Source organism: Metopolophium dirhodum, chromosome 3 (genome assembly GCF_019925205.1).
Source record: "Metopolophium dirhodum isolate CAU chromosome 3, ASM1992520v1, whole genome shotgun sequence".
Lineage (NCBI taxonomy): Eukaryota > Metazoa > Arthropoda > Insecta > Hemiptera > Aphididae > Metopolophium > Metopolophium dirhodum.
Window position 1 is genome coordinate 23,178,628 of NC_083562.1, and position 24,373 is coordinate 23,203,000.

General features: G+C 34.0%; 1 protein-coding gene across 3 annotated transcripts in view; it reads right to left on the bottom strand.

The window, feature by feature from the left end:
• Positions 1 to 23,492, bottom strand: part of LOC132941071 (paired box protein Pax-6-like) — a 45,920-nt gene extending 22,428 nt beyond the window's left edge. For 2 of the 3 annotated variants that reach the window (XM_061008927.1, XM_061008925.1), the window contains exons 1-5: positions 22,806 to 23,492; positions 17,260 to 17,314; positions 13,663 to 13,786; positions 4,333 to 4,582; positions 3,129 to 3,309 (exon numbers count right to left, since the gene is read on the bottom strand). In XM_061008927.1, coding sequence (XP_060864910.1) covers positions 3,129 to 3,309; positions 4,333 to 4,582; positions 13,663 to 13,786; positions 17,260 to 17,301 — 597 coding nt within the window. In that variant the 5' untranslated portion in view covers positions 17,302 to 17,314; positions 22,806 to 23,492. The remainder of the gene's footprint in view (positions 1 to 3,128; positions 3,310 to 4,332; positions 4,583 to 13,662; positions 13,787 to 17,259; positions 17,315 to 22,805) is intronic. The other variant, XM_061008926.1, reaches the window with a different exon arrangement.
• Between the last annotated feature and the right edge of the window lie 881 nt (positions 23,493 to 24,373).

Below are 24,373 nucleotides of genomic sequence, written 5' to 3' on the forward strand. Positions count from 1 at the left end.
AATTGGCACCGGCATCGCGCCTCGATCCCCCCCCCCTCCCTACATCACCGCTACAGAGCCCCCTGACGTCCAATTATTGCTAAAATACCGCAATTTGTTCGAGTTCTGCCAACGTGGTGGCATTGTGCTGTAGAGATGAAATGAGTACGTATATTATATTCTTAACGAATGTAGGAAAAAATATACTTAACCACATAAAATGCGAACAATATGTGTATAAAGAAAACTACTTATACATATATTATATTATATTCCTCACAAAACATATATACGCGTACCTATGTTTAATATAAGGGTTGACGGCGGGGTGTCCCATCGTTCGAGGACATTTCTAGGTTTGTTTCGTAAAATGAAAAAAATTTGTCTATCGTTTTTATTAGTATATTTTTATTCGCTGTTTGGCCAACAACAAAGCACAGAATGTACTGCAGAAGGTGTGCGGCGCGTAAGCCCGATAGAATTTATTCAGTAGTAAATGTATTCATTATCGTTTAACTGAATTGACAAGTGTTAATTCCATTCACTCGAACATCGGTATTATTGAGTATTCTATAAGCCAAATCGTCTGTATTCGCTTATTTTAAATAATTAAATCTATTGAATTCTTAAGTAACAACTAATTCAAACAAAGACGGTCGTTAAGATAAAAAGATAAATACGACGAATGCGCTAGAATAGACTAAATGTCTATATTATAAATGGCGTACAATCTATTCTATTGAATATATATTATTATGCAAATAGATTATTTCTATATCTTAACTCTTATACTCGTGTGTAAAAAACGTTCTAAACACCTACTCACAGTCGGAATTATAGTATATACGCTCCGATCAACAAAATGTTAATTAAGGATGACTCAATAAACAATTTTCATTTTTTCCACGATAATACAGGTTAAAATCACTTATTTAATTGTAACGGTACCAACTAATAATGTTTAAGATTAAGATTAATATACTATGTTGTTAACGTATTTTATTTTTGTTTGTTCAATTTTAAAAATAACTTTTTTGAGCCCAAATAATTGGGCATAGTATAATACTTACTAATAAATAAATAAAATATAAATTATATAATAATCTACCGTTTCCCTACAATTTCAATTTACATTTCATGGGACTCAAGCGAATTGACATTTTGTCACAGAATAAAACATCGGTATATTGTATGACAATATTGAATATAATAATTAATATTGATAGGTATTATATATTACTCAGGTCTCAGGTATCAGGCGATGCAAAAGTAAAAAAAAATGTTATAAACCGGTAAATAGGTAATCATCTATAAAGGATCCACCACTTTAGCGAACTTTTCTGCACAGCTGTTTTACAGGACCACTTGAAAACGCACAATATTACATTTAGTATATTATATGAAACTGTGCATTATATCTATTATGATGCTCATTGTCAAGACGGTTGTTGCGATCGCATAACAATATGTACAATAATGGTCGGAAGGAAAGAAAAAACTTATGTACAATACCTATAATACCTACAAGTAATACATATACATCATGCGTATACACACATAACAACACGACGGAATAATAATAATGATAGCTGTGCCGCGGACCCGTACAAGTGGCACTCGACAAAAATGTACATTCATCGGCGAGTGCAGCTCTTACAAGAGACCGGATGATCGAGGCACATACGTCGACGAGTATATAGGTACTATAGATCCGAGCCGGCACACAACAGAGCAAAAGATTCCTTTTCTATCGTTTTTTTTTCTACTTTCGTATTAAAAAGTAATTCCGCAATATCTACCCCGTGTATATAATATATATATATATATAGGTACGTTGCGCCGCACAGAGGCAAAAGATTTATATATATTTATATACATTGTGTTTGGAATTGAGTGCGACGGTCCGTGAAAACTGGTAACAAAAGTGTACATGTGCGTGTTTTGGATAGGGACGAAAAGGAGAAAACATATTTTACGTTTTATTATTATTATTATCATTATTCTTCTCGTCTTTTTTTCTGTCCAAAAGAAGTATCTTTTTCCTATACGGAACGGGAGGAGGGGGCGTTTTATTGACTGAATCGATTTGCCTATATACAATATTATAGTCGACCCTTTGATGAAAATAATAATTCCGTTTCGGGATTGTAAAAACGTCTGAAGGTATACCTGCCTACATTATTATAATATTATATCCAAGCGCCGTGTATATTGGTACAATAAATAAAATATAATGTATCATAATATAAAATGTATATAAGAATTACTGAAATAGTCTTTTTGTATACCTAAGTATTAATAACATTAATTCACGATACATTGTATTATATTATTGAGATTTTATGATTTACGTTAATTTTCGTAGGTATTGATTTCGTAAACCCTTAAAAAGCACAACGAATTTCAAAATACATTCCGACGGGACACCGTGCGCCTGTGCAGAAATGGTATTATATAGACCATAGATGTTTAAGGTAGTACCTAATAATCAACCATTAATACGGCTCGATGCACTATAGTATACATTTTTAAAAACATAATCAACTAAAACTAACATTCCTTTTTAAATCCCTTATTTCTGACAGGAACTTTAGTTCGAAACAGAAAAACCGTAATTAATGCAAAGCGTGTAGTACCTATATATAGTGATTTTTAAAAATAATTTAAATTCCTAATTATCATCGTGAATTGTGGGCATGGGTACTATTTTTAGTTATTTTTATTTCAATTTAAATCTGCAGTAAAATAAATGACTTTCAGATTTGAACAGTACAGAGACATTATTTCTACAAATACCAATTGATGGGTTACAAAAGTTGAATCGGAGTACCGAAATCAATAGAAAAAAAAGCATCGAAACTCTAAATTGTATATTTGATTTACCCGATTTCCTAACATAATAATCATCAGATACAATATTAATATTTATAAATTATAATATTACACCTATTATTATAATAATTTTGCCGCGAGCAATGCTAAAACGACTTCGAATATGTGGACTTAATTTTCGCGACCATATATTTTTATTATAATTTATAATCAATGCAATGATACTAAAATACCTATTATATTTATATCGTAAAATAACAGCCAATACGCGTGTTAATAATATATATGTTTGTATATATATATAGATAGGTACTTACGCTCGGTATGTTGTCGTTGCTACACACCCCTTCGGACAGCAACCGGTCCCTGATCTCCCAAGCGAAGATGGACGGACACTCGCGCTTGTAGTCGGCGATTTTGTTCACCACGCCATTGGTGGCAACCCGCGGCTTCGAGCCGCCAATGGCACGCGGCTTGATTGAACCGGTTTCGTAATACCTGCGGCGACGAACCAGACGTGATATTATGAAGTTAAGCTTTATTACACTTAAATACACGTTCTGCATTGTAGATGACAATTTGATGTATTATATATTAAGGTAATTATCTCATCGTTGTCAGGGCAGAGGCGTCGAAGTAACCATAACTTTAAACACATGTGACAGAATACCGAAGATCAACATTTACCACCCACCCGTCTCCGTATATAGGTACATTATTCACACCGTGTTAACAATTTTGATACTATATAGTAGAACTGTACACAATTATGTGATTAGACTAATATTCATAACAATCCTCACGTAAAATCAACCAACTTAGGTATAAACCCAAATTTCTGTGACCATACCTACAATAATACAAACTATAGGTACATATTATGTTGTTTTCATCTTACAAAAAGGTACGACATATCAAATTTGTGATCACCTGTTCTAATTTTGTAGTACTTACCTAAGCTTTAATAAGAAAGTGATTTAATCTTAAAGATAAGAATATGACCTATGTTTTATCCTGGGTTTTTACGATATTTTAATTTTAAAGCATTTTATGAATACATATGTAAAATATTGCAATATAATTTAAAAATGCTCATACTTTTTGAAACCTTTGAGAAAGCATAGATAATGTGTTTAGCTTTAAGTTTGATAGTAAATCACTTCATTATAATATTATTAAAGTTTACTACACAAATTTGTTATGTTGTAGTACACACTTCTACGTTTGTACGATGAAGACAACACATGTGGTTGTAGGGTGTATCGTTTTCTTATAATTATTATTTATAATAAATTAAGATCTAAATACTTGGGACGAGTAGATACTTATTTAACACCTCATCCTATCACAATGCGCCCCACCAGTGAATCGAAATGTCAAATCGAAATTAAAATAATAACCAAAAAATGATTGGATTGGCGTTGCCTATCTAAATTGTGTTATAAGTTATTTAATCTATGGTACAACTCTATAAAAATCGTCATTTTGATAACAATTAATTGTCTGAAATTTGGCGCTCACCTGCCGAGTATTTTGGATACACATCCGTTGGAGACCTGCAGTATGCGGGATATGTCACACGGCCTGGCGCCCGAGTGCGCAAGCTCGACGATTTTCTGTCGCGTCGAATCCGGCAACGGGCGACCATTGACGTACACTCCACCCAGTTGGTTGATACCACTATGACCGGCCGCCGAACAACCGAACAGAGCCGCCGAGCTCTGGACCATCGCCGCGGCCGCCGCCGTCATGTTGCAGTGGTCCGAATCATCTGAAAAAAATTAGATAATTTATTTACAATTATAATATTATAAACGTTATTATATATACATGACACATTGCGTTTAAATTATTTATAATATTTAATGAGGACACTTTCAAAGAATTAATATGTACCGCGTGGTTATATGGGTGCAAGTCGATGAGCAGTTTGGGTTGAAGAAAAATATCGTGACACGAATTTCTGATCGGCTCATTTATACTTATCGCTTTATGTATTATACAATATTGGCAATAAATATATGATCGATATATATTATATATTATGCAGAATATATAAACAGAATTATCGACAAAAAGCGTTTCTAAGAGTGAGTGAGTGAGTGAGTGAGAGAGAGAGGACCACACACGCAAAACATAACATAACGTCATCCCCTCCGATGCGTGCTTATCCGACCATGGCGACGAAAATATTACGCGTGTATTATATTATATGTATAATAATAATATTATATATATATTATATTATATTATGTGTATATATATGCGGGCCGTGGGTATTTTCTGATACGGTAGCGGTTTTTATTGTTCGGAGAGAAGTAGGGAAGCAAATTGGATCTGTCACTCAAGTAAAGAGGAACGGCGGTGGCGGCGGTGGCGGTGGAAAAAAACACACACACTCTACGCACACCCGGTGACAGCACCGACTGCAAGCATTCCCACACACCATCGTAAGCTCACCGCGGGGATATTAATTAACATTATATATATGTATGAGCGTGTGCGTGTGTATATGTGTGTGTGCGTGTGTGTATGCAGAGAGAGGAGAGATTTAAGCGTCATTGTTCCCGTTTAAATTCAAGTTAAATTGTAAAATTGTAACTCAACTCTGCAGCGGTTTCATTTTTCCGAGAATATATTTTATGTTCTATAATAATTTGTCTACTTTCGAACAATATTGGATGGTTCGAAAATTGCTTCGTTCCGATGGTTTCGTCAGTACGTGCCCCCCTCCCCCCCCCCAAATAGCGCTGAAATATATACTTTGTGTAAGTGTGTTACACTGTTACGAATATCAAACGGTCATGATAAAAGATTCTCGTCGTCCACAAAACCGTTCGTTTTAAGATAAATACAGACGAGGTAGATTGTTATTAATCGAACCCGTGCGCATATACGTCTATACAAATCAGACGAATACGTATATATTATGCACTTTAGATCCTTGTAATAATCACAATAATACGATTATTAAATACTCGTTTTTAAATTATTATTATTCGCTGAAACGTGTAAAATACATTTCCAACAGAATACGTATATTATTATAATTACATTTGGTTGCCGCCGACGTTTGGGCGCTAACCAAACGAAACAGGTTTTCGTCCGAGACGGATATTCGAGCGGCGAGTCGAGTAAACAACGTGTCACTAAAAACGTATGACGTATACGGTACCTATACCTAAATAGTATATTATATTATTATATCGTTACATACTCGATCCATCAAAATCAAAGTACTGCTGCAGTGCTTTATAATATTATAATATGGTGTACTTGACACTTGTGCATCGAAAAATCTCACTGCGAACGCGTTGCACTACTATTTGTATACCTACATAATCGCGGTAATCCGTAAAAATGCACGATAATATTATATTGAATTTAGAAAATAAGGTTCAGTGGTGACAAATCGCAAGTCGCTATAAGACCTTCCGGAGCCTCCAATAACGGCCGAAAGAGTTTCATATTTCATAAAGACGTCGGTAAAATAATATAAACATCGCCTACATAATATTATTGTTATATAGCAGTAATAAGTTTATAATATATTGTTGTAACATTCGCAGAGGGTGCGAGAGCAGTGTGTACAAAAACATTGCGAGGGCCCGAAAATCGTCTTAAAGGATTGCGTACACCGCGGGGAGGAGTGTGGCGAGAGTTGAGTTGAAGAGGTTTTTTCACGATGGGTGCCCGCCGGCATCGATGTACCTACCTCTGTATATTAATATTATACGTACGATATATTATATCGTATTTACGCGTGTGCGCTTTTGTCACTTGTTACGCACGTTGTTGGCAACACACGGTGAACAGAATTCACCCTTTTACGCGCAACAAAGTAATAATAATATACAATAATATATACGCCCGACACGTATGGTGTTTTTCTTACACATATATTTGTATGTATGTGTAGGCTGTTTACACGCCCAAACACATTTCGAAAACGGTTTTTATTGCTTTTGAATTTAATTTCAGACCCTACACACACTCACACTGCACTGCGACGTCTCTCTCTCATCGTTTTCTCGAGTGTTGCGAATTATTGGCCGTCGACGACGAGCTGACAAGAGCGGTAGCGTATGTCGTGTCGTCGCTACGAGAGCCACTATGTCGTGTCGTCGCTACGAGAGCCACTTGAACCGCAGCGGGTGAAAGTTCCTATTACGTAAAAATCCTATTAAGGCAGCCGTAGTCGCGGCGGATTTATTATAAATCGATAAATAATAATATTTTTCAGTCGAGTGGTTGCACGCAGTCGTACGTATGCATGTGTATTGTATACGACTATATAGTAAGAGTTTCGTTAATCGATAATATATTGTACGTTTTGTGCGGAACAACGAGGGCCACAACATATCCGACAGTTTGTTATACGTATATTTTCATTTGTATTATACAGGTACAGAAATTATTCTAATATTGTATGTAGGTACGCGATTTTTATCATATTTAGGTTAATGTTTCCGTTATTTGTTTTCACAGTGTAGGTACTCTTCGCATTTTTGCCGTGGATTCCATCTCACATGTGCACAAACAGATAAGCGTATATTATCGTCATGGAGGCCCGATCCCTCGTGGGTCGTAACAACGAGTTTCTATAATATCATATTGATATCAAAATCACGAGGATTCGCGTTTATGTCGGTCCGTGGTGAGATACATTTACATGATTGTATATAATGCAATTTAATTTGCCTTTTTTCGTTCGATTCAACAGAGAGATTTGCAATAGATTCGTTTTCACGCGTTACTCAGCCGCACTGAAATATTAGGTATTTTCTATACAGTCGAATAGAGAAATGAGTAAATATTTTTTCGCGGGTCACTTTACAGCTCCGTGTCCCAACAATAGTGGTTTTGTATTATGTATTCAAAAACGGTATACGAAGTAGGGTCAGAATAATATTTTTTATAGCCGCCACCACGGTGGTGTATATTCGTCCTCGTCGCTATTGTTCGCGCGCGCGCCCCGAATCCCGATATATTGTATGTGTATAAAATGGGTATCAATTCAAAAACTGTCGTCTTAAGCGGTTTTTATTTTGAAAACCTGCGAGTGGAATTTAATGGTATATACCTACAGTATATATATATTTCCATTTTCCAATGTCTAATACAAGCACAAAGGACGTCGTTTCAATATCGTTTTACGAGTGTCGTATCATAATATAATATAGGTACGGATCGACATATATATATAGGTACCTAAGCCGTTCTGTGATCATCGGAGGCTATCGTCACCACCAACGTTCTGTATATAATATGTATATATTTATGATACTGCAACTACCCCGTGTTTTCGAGACATTTGATGTCAGTTCGTAAAGTATTATACAGAAATAAAAATGCATTATTTCATCTCAAAAGTATTTGTTGAGTACGAAAGGAAATCATTCCAACACAATATTTAACTAGGTACTCTACCTATACATAAAACATGCGAATATGCGATATAACACCTACATAATATTAAAATCATCGTCTCTCGAGACATGTATTTCTTATAAACATCGGTCTGTCCAATTATATTATAACAAAGATGATTTTAAAGTCAAAATATTATATGTTTTACAGATATTCAACATTTCCTACGCTGTGTTTTTTTCGTCTCTCTTATTTTCGTTCATATATTATACTGTTGGAAAATTATGTTGAATTATCATATTTAATACAACATTGCAGTATATATTATATTCGAAATCTCGAAGCCACATAAAACAATCTGAGGGAGAGATCGCGGTCGATAGATAATAATAATATTTGTGTGGAAAAAGCGCGTACCTACATCGTATAGGTATACTATATCGTACGTGAACGGATTCGAGGCGAGGAACTCGCGTGCGTGCGCGTATGTCGTCCGGCCATTTCGGCTCTGTGCCAGCCCGCGGCGGGAAAACGTTTTTCCGGCGGCACGTCCGGTACCCCTCGTCGCAGCCTCCGATCCCACCACGGACGCGCATAATACAGCGGCGGCGGCGGCGACCGGAAGCGCACCGAGTCGCGCGGGATACGCCGCCGCGCGTCACGCCACTCAGTCCGTCGCCACGGCAACGTGCGCAAAATAAAATGTATATACTTATATATTATTATATATCTATACATCTGCGCAGTGTGCCGTGCGCACGCGCGCTTTACCGTAAATTTAACGACCCAACACCTCCGCCGAGAACGCGCGTTTTTATCCTGTCGCCGCGCCGGCGGCGTTCATGATGGAGTTTACATCAAAATGTAGCGAATATCCGATGTGCCGATATTATGCTGCGGCAGTAACAAAAGCTTTATTTCAAAGAAGAAGTTAGGTCGATAGATACACAGTCGTTATTCTTGTCACAAGAGATATATACATATATAGTAGGTACAAATAATGAATATAGCGAAATATAACTTAAAATTCTTCTACACTGAGCTAAAACCTCGTATTGTAGATCAAGAGTGGGTACTTATCTTTAAAAACAAAAGAGAAGACATTTGTATTTTAAAGAGCCTACCTATACATAATAAATTGATAGTCAATAAGAATTTTTTTTTTTTGGTATTTTAAGATTAAGTTATTTATTTATATAATAATATATTCGTTTATAATAAAAGTTATTATAAAATTAGTTAATATTGTAAAATAGAGTAGGTAGTAGGCAAATTTTATAAATGTATAACATATTGTGATATTACATAGGTATATTATTGATTCTCTATAGTCTATAGTATCTATTGCATGCCCTTTATAAGTGATACTAATATAATATATAATATATTTAATAAAGGTTTTCATTAATTCCACTACTCTTTCTTTTCTCGGTAATTTAGGTAGGCAGGCAGGCAATTGAAACATTTGTTTTCACAAGGGTTAATTTATTAATAGGTTCTTGATTTTTACTCTTTTCTCGAAAGTCTTTTTCATTATACCACAATTTTGTTTCAATAATATTACCGCAGCAAATTGTTACTATTCTATTTTATTCGTTTATTACATATTTGAATGTACTTTATTTGCTAATTCATAATGCATTATTTACTCGTTATGATTAGATTTCCTAACAAATCTGCGGGTTCAAACACTTCAAATAAAGGTACGGCCTATCGGAGAAGTAACATTTATAATTAAAATTGTTTATACTTACTATTTGGTAAAATCTTATTAGATTAAATAAAAATATATAATATTAAGATTTTTGAAATAAAATGATGTAGATTGTAGATAATAGATAGGTATTCGAATATATTTATCAAAGATACATACATGATGTTATATTAATGTTACTATAGAGTATAGGTACTTTAGACGATCTATCAATGTAGGTATATAGTAATTTGTAGCAAATATATAGAAAGTACAGTGGTTGCAACCTCGTCTGGGATTATAATATAATATTATAATTGTATTCGATAATCTGAAAACTAGTGCGATGTCAAAGTCATCGTGGTCGTACAAAGGAATTGGTGGCAACATTAACATGTTGTGATTACTGATTACTATACGATCAGCAGAACTTTCCAAAGTCCCGGAATATGCAACATGAAAGCACCAGTAGTAGGGACCTATATTATAATTTCACCAAGCGAACATTATATTGTATACCTACACGTTGGACTTGAAAGTTTTTGCCCAGTCAGCAAAGTCGGTACGACAAGGTAACAATCATTGATTTCGCACAAAACTTAAGCGCCGTAATTAAGTCGTAAATCATTTACGACGAGACAAAAGTATTGGGTGACCTATGTATCGCGATGATTACGATCGGTTCAGAAAATGTGTACACGCGTGGATGGGCTGTGCTGAAGCCGAAAAATACACCTATTGTGTTAAGGTCAACCCTACGCGAGATAAACAAAAAAATAAGAGAGAAAAAAGAGATGTAGTTCCGGCAGGGCTCAATGTTATATGGTTTTATTCTATATAAAGGCCGTAAGCGCGGTGCGGTACGCCATCATTGTTCTGCAGGTGTGATAATCGGAGATGGAAAAATCTACGCTGCAAGCCCCTCCGAAAGCCTCTTATATTATTATACGCCTACGCGCGCGCCACACACACCTGTCTGTGGGAAATCCTGCGGGCGATAGACATAATATAGGGGGAACAGATTACCCACGATCGATTAAATTCCCAGAGATGCCTTGACCTATATATAATATTATATAATATATATATAGGTGGCTGCATACAAAATGAATCCCAATTAAACCTTTTAGAACGAATTGAGTTCCGTGAAATTTTAAATGTTATACAAATTGAGTTCATGTTTTATTAACTAACTGAGTCCGTCAATCTTAAAACAAATTTCCAATTTTTAAAAGACTTAGGAGTTAGGGCAGTATGTAACATACAATTCTATGGGTATGGTTAAAAATGTTTATTTCATATTATAATATTCTATGGACCATGGGTATAAAATGTACATTTTCAAATCGTGTTATTAAAGTCAAAAATGTTAAATGATAATATTATGGTTGATTTTATATTTTACTCAAAATAACCTTCGGACTCAATAAATTCGTATATTTTTCATTTATACGTGGGACACAATTAGTATATTATTTTTTTTCTCGTTCAGGTATAGGGACTCAATTAGTATAAGCAATGTAGGTACATATCGCATGCGTTATTGAAGTCGAGTTACACGATAAATATAATAAAGGTACTTCCGTCCTTTGGGTCGTTTTAGGTGACTTTATTAAAGTAATTCCTTTCGGGCTGAAAGGAAATGTGGACCCATACTGCGCGCGTGTGGTCTATATGACTATATATTGTTCTTTTGTTGTAAATGGTAGTGATGTTTTTATTTTTTTTTCATTTTACATTTTAGAAAATGCGATTGACGTTGATCTCGAAGTGTAGGTATATGATATTGTACCACAGTCCACAAGTAGGTACATATAATATATTTAATCTATAGGTTTCCAAAAAAGTATTGTCTACCTACCGTAACAACAAAACAATTGTACATGATTATTATAATAGAAAATGCTCAGAAAATAAAAATACAAGTTTCTAGAAGTTAGAATCCAATTTTGTATTCTTAGTAAGTCTTTAAAAAAATATATACATAAATAATTTATCAAAATGTCAAATGTCAATACGTGAATATGCGAATGGAATATTTATAGTTTAATATATATTTTATACTATATGCATGTTATACTGACAGTGGCATTGAATAATTGACAGTTCATAAAGAACAAAAAAACTTATTTCAGTTGTGTATAACATTTTTTTTATTAAACTGAAAACAAAGATGGAATTTTTTTAAATTTGGAGATATACAGTGTTATCGAAACGATCGAATGCACGACATGGGGTGATTTTCAATTTTGATGAGGATTGTGCGTCCGCCGCTCTGGAGTTGAATGACAAACGATGTTCTATATATAGCATAATATTTTAGTTACGACAAGGGATCCGTTTCGATGTCGTAGTCGACCTGGCCGAAGAGCGAGTGGCGGCAGTGGTGACGGTCCATGTCGGGGAAACCGGACTGCGGGGCGGCGTGTTTGTATACGCTTAGACAGAGATATAGACGCGCGTAGACGAAGACGCACTGCTTTTACATGTTTTTTGTACGTTTGTATATTGTATATGCTCGTGGAAGGTTATTAAGATATTTTCATTTTATAATTCAATATTTTTTTTTACCTGCAGTAATAAGTATAACATGTACCTTCGTAGGTGTGTGTGTATATATATTATAATATACATATATTTATAATACCCATACCTACACACATGTAAGGCGGGAGCGGTAAAAGAAAAAAAAATAACGCTGAAACACGATACCTAAATGAGCCCCGACAAATATCTCATAATATTATACAACCGCACACGGCCCGGTCCCTTTCGTGTACTCAGTGTCACATGTCAACTGATTAAAACTGGTTTGTATTCCTCCTTATTTTCCCCTTCTTTATCAAATCTTGTCATTAAAAGCGTCACACCGTATATAGAATCTATCTGTCGTTGGTATTATACGGGAGAAAAAAGGACGACGATAGTTGATGGATAAAGAAAAAATAAACAACGACGATTTAAAAATTTTGTAAAAACACAACGATCGAAAATCATTCTGAAATGCTTGATGTCCATTAATCATGCCGCAAAGATCTGTTGGTCGATTTTATTTTATTTTATTCCGGGCGCCTCCGTCAATGCGTCGACGTGTCGGCGGGACATACTCAACCAGAATTGTTAGTATTGATATTATATACGTATATAAAGTATTTTGAATAAATACGATAAATAATTGAACACTATATAAACTATTCACAATTCACAACTACCTAATCTATAATCGATACCTACTATCCACCTGTATCACACGCGTTGTTTTAAATAACAAGATGAATTAATTTTAATTAGTGTCCAGAAGAGACGTGTATTTAAATTTAAAAAAATAAACTAATTCCTAATTTTATCAAGTATCTAAATAAATAATATTTACAATTAAATATTCGACCGGCTATCGATATTAGTACCAATATAACATAATATTATAGATATAGGATTTTGAGAGTCCTTATTTAATTTGATGTTATTTTAGACACCATATACAAAATATATTAAGTATAGTTAAATTTAAAAGTTGTAAATCTCGTTCCTTTTAAATGCATAATATTATCGAAACTTGACAACGATCGAAAGTTCATTTAAGTTTCATTTTTTCGCAAGTCATGAAAACATTGAAAACCTCAACAGACTATAGAAATCCGATTATGTGTAAGAATATATTATATTATTTATTTTAAATTCTTGTACCTATATATTTTTTACATTAATTTATTATAATGATATATAATCTTATATACCATTTTGTATTTTAATAGCTAAAATATTATGTAACATGATTTAAATCTTACCTTTGTGAGGCATCTTCCAAAATGGTTCGTTTTCTCTGCAAGGGAAAGGCCCGAGCCCCCCCACCCCAGCTCCAAGCAACGTCTTGACGGACCCCCACGTCCCTCCTCCGTAAAGACCCAACACCTGAAATATAAATAAGAATTATTAATAAAAAACTTTCAATACGTAAATTACATAAGTCATACTTGTTTAATATAACCAATATGTATTATTATAACATTATAAAAAGAACATATTTTACGTTCACACTTTCCTATTTGTTTTGTTTTTCTCCCCTTCTCTGATGACTCATCTAGAATGGAGTGCCCATTAAAATACCATAAGATTACGCGGTGGAAGACTTAAATCGCGTGTCCGTCCTCCGAATAGCGAAGGGTCCATTATTTTACATTGGCCCAAATAACGTACGCTGCTAATATAATGTAAGTGAACGTTTACACGCGACATATTTAGGCGCGTACATATAACGGAGGGGGACCACACGCATACTATGGAAGTCATTTATCGGAAATGGAAAGCTACTTTAGACCGAACGCGCGTTCATCGGACCATTTCAGTTTATAGAATAAATCACAACAGCTGTCTGTAGGGACAGCGCTAGTTTAATATTATTGTCGAATTGGGGGAAATCGTCGATTGACGAAAGGTAGACAACAAGTTAGCGCCACCCCGAAAGCATATTATATATAGGTACCTACGCACTACGCACGTATATATATTTTATACCCACGATAATAATGTACACCACGAGATTCGGAGAAACGGATAATAATACCTTGAGTTTATTTTATTCAACCCTCTAAACACGACCGAGCTGTCGTCTGCGGTCGATCGCCTATTGTGCGAGCGGGTTTATTTACGTCGAAATATTATATTGGCAAGTGCCAAAAAAAGTATAAATAAAAATAAACGTATTTGAGTCATTAAAAGGTTAAATGGCAAAAATAAGATGAAAAGAATTTCGTTTCTTTTCCACGATCGGTCGTCTCGACTCACAGTATATGGATTATGGACGGATAATAATGTTATTATTATTCTACCTATATTACAATTCATGGGTATTGATATACGATATACCTACACAGCCTACAGGTATAAAAGCCAGTACAGGTAGTGGTCGATGGCAGTTAAAGATAGTTTTGTTCAAGTATAATGTATAAACGTACCTATACCATTTGGAGTACTTGTCTACCGCCAACGATACACAGCTCATATAATGTAGCCAAAAACCAAAAAAATGATGATAGGTTCAAGGTTGAATTCCGAAATCACCAGAGACGAAATATAATCCTTATACTAAAACGAATATGATCGATATTATATTTTTAGACCGACAGTAATAGAATAATAATAATAATAATAATAATAATAATAATAAAAATCGTCTTTTAGCTTAATAGCTATTATAGCCTAATAGGTACATGAGTTGTATATTTCTATACATTTCCAAATAGAATATAAATATCCCAATCGTCAGATATAATAATATAACGTGGCTTGACTTGGCGCGTTGGCTTCTACCAGTCACGCAATGCTACTGAGAGTAAGCAACGCCAGCAGCTTCCGGATGGGTGACCACCCGGGTTCTTAGTAGGTAGTTAAAACCTCGCCACACATACAGGTGTTGCTCACCTACTGTAATAACCGTAACAACATCTTACCAACCACAGTTCATAACCCCCACAACAGTTAAAAGTCATAATAGCAGGGCTTAAGTTCAATAAAAAAAAAATAATAATAATAATATAACGTATATACTAAGAAAAAAAAGTCGTGGGTCATTATTCCTTTTTCGGATTAATTTAGTGGATTGCAGCTACGCGCAGAAAAAGTATACGTTTTTTTTCGCCATACTTAAAACCAGAAACTCGACCGAATTTATCTTTGAACCACGGCGTATAATAATCATAATATAATACCTATACCACCCGTACGTCCATAATATATTATATGTATTATATACAAAGCGGCGTCAAAACGCGTGTGTGCACGTACACGCGACGGCAAAGCAAGTGGGCACTTGACTCGGCCCTCTGTATAATATAATATATTATTATAATACACGAGCTCGTACACACGTAAATATATATAATATAGTTGGTGCAAAAACCGTCGGAGATCGTTTAAATGCACGTTGCATACGTTATGGCGAAAAAATAAAAACCATATATTTTTTTTTTTTTTTTTTTGATCGGTCACAGATTTCTCCACTATCCCCGCCATAACTATATATGTATATTATATGTGAACGTCGCACGTATTATAATAATATTATACATAATCGTATACGGCTATACACATTACATAGGCACGCGGGCGTCACGGTGGCGGCGGAGGACAAACTCTCATTAGCGACTTCAAAAGAAAACGACTTACACGACAGGATTTGCTATGTATGCGCGCTCGTATATTATTGTATAATAGCAAGTATATAATATAATATATATACACTTGAGTCGCCGCCGACGTCGGTTTTTTTGGATCGGGCGGCGGGTGGAACGATGAAAAATATAATTGCACTGTGCCGCAATAATGTATTCGTTAAGGGGGTATATTTTTCATTTCATTTTTTACTATCCCCCGCAAAAAATACGAAAATATGTCGCAGCAAAGGAAACGCGCGCAATAATCCCTTTGAACTGTGTTATTTTTTTGTACGCGATTTACGCACTAATTACCCGCAACCGCGGTTTTGAATCGTGTTTTGATTACGACCGACACGCGACTTCACTGTGAATAACGATTTGCAGGCTGCTGAATATTATGTTTATGTATAATATGATGTGTATATAAGAGAGCGGTGAACAGATAGAGTGAGAGATGAGGGTGCAGCACATGCGAATGCACTTCTAAAAGTCTGCCATGGCCTTTATATTTACCAGTTTAGGGTGTATAACATTATAATGTACCTAACTATAATATTATATTGTTGGTGTTTTAAATATAATCGTTTGTTCGTAATATACTATTATAGTATAATATTATTATGTAAAATAATAGGTGTATGTATTATGAATAGAAGGTATATATTATACAACTATTTAATAAGTGAATTATCCCAAAGGAGAACATGCGCATGCGGCTATTGCCAACCAAAATTGTCTCTGAATCGATTTTAGAAAATTAACATAATAATTATTGTAAAACGTGTACTTTATACCAACAACATAAATACCTAGGTATATAATTATAATATAGTAATAAAACATTTGAAAGATTTCGTATTAATAAAACTCACTATATTATAAGTACAATATAGAGGCTAAGTTAATTATATTTATTAAATATTTTAATTTAAAAATTTTATATTTTTTTAGGCCATCATATTGTTGAAATTAATATGATCGAACAATTAGTACATTAATTTGTTCAATGTATAAATTAACGATCTACTCATAAAATTATCATTAGGATATTATTTTTGATCATAAAACAATAATCAATATATTATTATAAGTATAATAATTACAAGACTAAGAAATATTGAGTACAAATTATCATAATCGTATACCTATAGTATTAAAAAATTAATAAATAATATTATAACCATTATGGTTTAACTTTTAAGATATTATTATATATTATGAAAATATTACTTTTGGAGCGGCTTCCAGTTGAGTGAAATGTTTTTCTGGCATTTTCTGGTTTTAGCTTCAACAAAAATAACAAATAACATTTGCACGTGAGTTAATCGTTGGTAATGAATTTTGATACATCAAAAAACATCATTATAATGGGTATGGTAGTTGACGATAAAACAACTTTGTATAAGCTTTTCAACGAAACGGTTGTCTTTTTATAGAATAATTACTTTATATTTGGATTCATCATACACTGCCATTTTCCCCTCTAAATATAGGTAATGAATTTATTGGTATTCTTAAAGACCATATTTTCACATTCTTAATTTTTTTTCATTTAAGGTTAGGTTAGGTTAACCTAAAGGAGTACCAATCTTTTTTTCAAATGTGAATTACCCTTTTTTTACTGTGATTATTAAGCAAATTAGATTTTTTTTAAATGTTTTAGAAAATAGTTAAATCGAAATTCGAACGAGTAGTATTTACATAATGTGTGTAAATTGTCTGAGATTATATTGACTGGGTTTAATATTACATAATATACCTACTATATTTTAAATTTAAGATTTGTAAGGACTATTATCCTTAGTTGGTACATTATACATTTAAAAAATCAAAAAACTATACTAGTCAAATTTTATTTAGATATACAAACATTTTAAAAATAAATATCTGTTTAAAAATTTTGTTTTCCATTTGAAAGTTAAACCCTTCCTTAAAAGTTAAACAAAATATGGTATGAATTTATTCATATTTTAGAATTTGAATGAATTCATTATTAAAAGAAAAATGGTGGTGAGCAAGCTAGATGGATCACTCTATATAACATTTATGGATTTGTCAAAAAATTCAAAATTTTAATAGACATTTTCATTTTTAAACAAGATTTTCTGAACCATTCTGAACATAAAAAGGTATATGTATAATTCCTTATACTACTACCTTATACTAATACATTTGAATTTTTTCTTAATCGTTATTTTCTTGCCTATGTATACCTCCATTGGTTATAATATTATATATAAGTATAGGTATGTACCATAGTGTAACATTCAGTCGAAATATTATATTTTTTCTTAGGACAGTAAAAGGTATAGTAATTATACCTAATATGGTAGACAGCGGCGTAATATAATACGTGATGAATTTAATTTAATAATATTGATTCGCACACGACACAATTATTTTATTATAAACTTAAATAATACATTCTCCACGACTCCGCCCCCTAGCCGAAATGCCCCATCCCTCTCCGATTTGTATTGTCACGATGCCCAGTCTACCACCGACGGCAGCTTTTTGTCAAGCACCGCGAGCTAACATCACGTAAATGTTTAACACACACACACACACACACACCCTCGTGGTCTTTTTTTATTGTTCGTCTTCTTATGTGTATACTTTTTTTATATTTGACTATTGTCCGCGAGCGTATAATATATACGCAGCGTGGCCATGACGGTCCCCGCAATATTTACCTACCATTGCAACGCGGGGCCCGCGACAATGGGACCCTGCAGCAGCAGCACCAGAGCACGGGGGCAGATGGTGTGTCGGATGGTTTTCTAATTCAGAAAACCGCTAGTGGAAAAAAAAACGGTTCTTTTATAATAATAATAATATCATCGCCGCCGTCGTCATCGTCGTAATATTATATATTGTTCCCCCCTGCGGTGTGCGTGTGTGTCGTAAGAATAGAAAACATGCCCGGCTAATATTCATACTGAGCACGCCGCATAATTCGGTTAAATGTATCTATACACGTAAGTCTAACGAGGGGGCGCGAACCGCGGGGAGGAGCAACCGAAAATGAAAAAAAAAGACCGTTGACAGCAGTGTAAATATGTATTATATATATATATAGCCATATAGGTATATAAATATATAATAGCTGGTTAGTTATATTATACAACACGGAATCAAATGACAACAACAGAATCATCCGTCGGTGTATGTGTCTATACGTGATTAGGTTTTAATAGGCTCCCCACGCACCACTCCCCCCCATTTTCACACGAAACCCGGGGGCAATTGGATCCGCTGATCAAACATGCTGCGTGCGCGGTTTTTATATGTATGTTTATATATATGTACAAGATGGTTTATTGGCTGGGGCTATATATGATATTATATATAGAGTCGCTGAAATAACAGATCATGGTAAATTAAACGAACAAATTGTACCTTTATTTAATATATTAGATATATAAATGTTTTTATTTTTTATTTATGACAACAGCCCTTTGAAGTTTCATGAATAAAACCCCCGTCACGTATACTATTTAAATTTATCGATGACCATCAAAGAATAAAATCTCGATTATTATGCGTTAATTGTTATACTTATCATTATAGTGATATAGTAAAATAATTATAAAAGATAAATAACGTCCCACAATATTTATTAACATTTTATTCTATATGTAATAATAATAAACGTACAAAATTCAATTCATATATGATAATCCGTTAATGAAAAGAGTGACAACTAATTTAAAAAGTTAGTAACAAATCTAATTTATAGTTATATAAAATAATGTAGAAACACCTATTCCGAAAATTAATAATAGTGTCTACATTTTAGTTACCTAATTAATCAAATATAATTAAAACTACCTACACACAAAAAATAAATTGAAAATTTAAATTTCGTTTATATTTAATAAAGCCAACATCGTCATGGAAAAAATTATCAAATTTAAAATGCGGCGCTAAATTGATTGGTGTATTTCGGTTTTAGTATACATCAGTTCACGGGAAAATCAACGTCTGTGTACCTTCCTCATTCTGAACTAATTCGATTGTGATTCTATAAACAAAGTTATAAAAACTCCTCAAATCTCAAGGAATATGTGTGCAAATGTTGTGCCATTTGTTCAGTCAAAAGTCTCATCCAAACGAACATTAATTTTTAAATAATACCGATATAGATAGAAGATATACCTATCTATCATGAGTAGTGTACCCAGGGGTGGCTTCAGTAGCGTGTTAGGGGGGAGGGGTCCAAATCATCATTTTCAGAAAATGTCGATGATTTTTTTTTTGGTAAAATTGTTTTTAACAGTATAAAATTGTTTAAAAATACAGCTTGGGGAGGGGTACTAGCCCCCCTGGAGCCACCCCTGATTGTATCAATTATAATTATAAGAAGGTATCACGCATTTAAAAACAATTTACGATGAAAAGGGTTCGAAGTACTTGAATTAATAATGAACCTCAGTATCGCGAATTAATTCACGCTAAAAAACCAAGCCTAAATGGAATTAAAATCTTCATATATTGAATAAAATATACGAGAAACGTTATTTTTTCTTTACTTCTTCTTCAAATTTGAGCCATTGAGGCTAGAACGTTACAATAATACATATGGATTCAAAAAAACCATAAGAAATCAATTATGAATTAATTTAGACTATAATATTAATTATTAGGTAAAAGCTATACTCAATTATAAAATTATCAAATAGTCTAAAATATAGCAACGTCAATGTAAAAAGTTGTATGTTTATTTATATTTTTATTTTAGTTATAAGTTATAACATTATAAAATTAAAACATTTGTGAGATTACATTTTATTTAGTTATAGAATTTAAGAATTTAAGATCACTATAAATTACTGTAATCGATGAAATATAAATTATCAGTTAAAAGTAAATTATAATTTAATTGTACGGACGTACATTCATTTTATTTTCATTTTCATTTTCATTTGATATTATTTAAAGCCATGACTAATTGCCTAATACATATTAATATAAACTATAATATGTATCCCACACGACACTCATTAATCGCAAAATGTTATTGAACTTAGGTACGTGAAGCTCATCAGGGAAACCATACTAATAAGTAGACTATTCCTATAGGCTATATAAACATCACACAACACACATTAGATGACTAATATTATTTAAAATTGGTACATTGAATAATAAAATGCAATGAAAAATACAGGTTATTAAATTACAGTTGATAATTTTAAAAATATATACTTGTATTTACGTTTTAATAAATAAGTAATTACTATTAAAGTCAAATTATTACATAAGAATTTAAAATATAATAATAATGCATTGCAGTGGTCGCACATATTTTGCACTTATTATAGATTTCCTACAATTTACGATAAGCGATAAAAGTTAGAAACAGAAAGTTGTGTAAACATTCCTCAAAATTAATACACATTGATAACAGCAATAATATTAGCTGGCAATTAGACGTTTAATTTTTTTGTATGGGATATTATTAGGTTTACTTATTAGGTATTATATTATATTACAGTAGGTAGCTGATATAATGATATGTAAGTTGGTTTAAGGTTGCAGACATTATGTCTAGACTGATCAAGATAATCATTCATATGCCGCCTCCTAATTATGTGGGAATGATAAAGTTTTATTTAAATCATTAATTATTATTTTGTAGTAATTAATATTTGGTGTAATTTGCGATAAGAAATATTTTGAAAAACAAACTTTATATATTAGAGAATATTGCCAATGCCATTAAATTCGTGATGGAATCATTAATAATTACTGTTTATTTTTTAAAATAAAACATTAAGGTTAACGTAGGTGGGTATTATACATGTATAATATTATCTTCTAAGATGTTATTATATATTATTATACGGACGCACTTTTACTGTTTTTATTATTTTCGATTTTATTTGTTTGATGATTAAGTACATAACATAAATGTATTGGAAATGTTTTTAATATAAAATTACACGCATAACTTATCTAAACAGAAAATATAAAGGTTATATAATATTGTACTTATGTCCTAGGTATACATAGGTATATTATAAGGACATATTATAACCATTTTTATATTATATTATTTTCTTTTTAATTTTCATTGATCAATAAGTAATAATTTCTATAGTGTTTACTGTAGTTTTTACCGTTCAATTAATTTAATATATAAATGACTTACAGAAAATGACAAAAATATTTGTAAGATGAGTAATATATACGCATTGTCTATATATATATTTATATTGATACAACTACAAAACGTTACAATTAAATCGTCCTATACTCCTATATTATATTTTGTTTTATCAACATTTAAAATCACTGATAAAATTAAAATGGATATTCATCGGTGTTGAGGTACGTATTATATTATTATTAGAGATGCGTATGACGATAAACTGACGCTTCCTAACTTATCCATACATATTATGAGGTACTAAACGACGGTCGGTGTTATGTACATTATGTACATAGATTAAAACAATAATTTTTGAATACTTTTAAAAAACGCAAATAAATATTCTAGTTGGGATCTTGACGGTACTAAGTTTAAATAGTAACCCAAATAAGTCGTATGAATATATATTTTTATACTATTCCGTTTTTGTATACTCTACCGCGGCCTGTCATGGCGAAACTTATGAAAAATACTCGTGTGTGTATAGCATTAAGGTACCAATGTGTACGGTGTATAGATAAGTACCTACCTATAAATATGAGCCTATATTACCTATGTTTAATAAAAAATATAATAATATACGTGACTGCGACGTGTTTAAAAACGCGAGATCACCACTTACCGATTAAGGTCCGTCGGGTTGGTCGGGCGTCTGTGCCTCAGCGCATACGACGGTGCCGTTGTTGCCGTGCGCGGTTACGAATAATCCTGCTGTACCGCCGCCGAACCGATCATAATACTATAAATTATAATATTATTATTATATCGCACCGTTATTATACGTTTCCGCGGGGAACTGTCCGACAACTTCGATTGTATAATATACACGACAAGAAAAAGCTGACGGAATATTACGGTTATAATATTATTATTATATTTTTACTACGATACACGCGTGACCCTTCCGAACTTGGAAAAATAGAAAACCCCCCCAAAAAAAAAACGACGACAAATCGAAAACCGTTCGCGCGGCGCAACACGACGCGGCGTTTACACAGGTAGGTGTGTGTATACGCGTGCAGCGACAACTGTCGATCGCGGAGATCCTTGGTCGGATGGCGCCGATAGATCGGAGGCGATCAACCGATACGCGAAGACCGGGCGCGCGCGAGTTTGTGTGTGTGTGCGTGTTGTGCACAGGCACGTCGCGGTCTCGACGGCGCGCGTGTTACAGTGTTCTCGCGTTTTTCCGCCGGGCCGTGCGTGCGTGATGAGTGTACCGTGCGTATGTATGTGAGCGCGCGCGCGTCGTACGGTTCGATCCACACGACTGCGTCCGTCTCGTCCGCGGTGGCGTCTCGGCGGCAATACTCGCGAGTCGGGACTCAGCGGCGGCGGCAGCGGTCGCGCGCCCTACGCAGACTCCACCCCGCCGCCGACCCCCCCGCGCCCCATCCGTCCCACCGCGAACCGGCCCGGTGGGCGGAGCGTCCTCCTATATTCGGCGTCGTCGTCAGTCGGGTACCCCCCTAACGCTCCCACCCCGGCCGAAGATCGGTGGTGGTTGTTGGTTTGCGGCGTTGGGTGCCGGCTGCGGGGATGATCGGTGGTGGGGTTGGAGGGCGAAGCGACGACCGTGAGGGGAGAGGGCGACGACGTCCCTGCCGAAGCCGAGCACCGTACCAGCCGCGGTGGTCCTCGTGTGCGCCGCCGCATTCTCGCCGTCTGTAATATATTATATACATAGCCATATAGGTAATATTATTATAATAATATGCGATGTGTACACGCGCGCGACAACCGATAAACGCGTTACATTTATTTCCCCGTTCGTATATTATATTATTATTATTATTATCATGACCACATATTATTATAGTATTTAGATTTGATATAACCCACCATATATATATTATAGACTAAAGTGTACAACTTTCTTGCTTCTTCCTATTTCCTGGGATGACAAGTAGTCTCCTGCGGGATTTAGCTCTCGCAGGCAACGACGAGACCGTCCTGCTGAAATAATAGCAGCTATCCGCCTATCTCTGAGGATTCTAAACAGTAACCAGTCGATTTAATATAATACACATAATATTATATATTTATATGTTTGTTTATTTATTTCTAGTTACTCTCCTTCTATAATAGTATAACAATATTATGTACCAGTGAATTCATCCTATACGTTTTAGAATCCTTTTAAATATTTTAATGTTAATTTTTAATCAACCGTTTTAAATTGAAACCCCT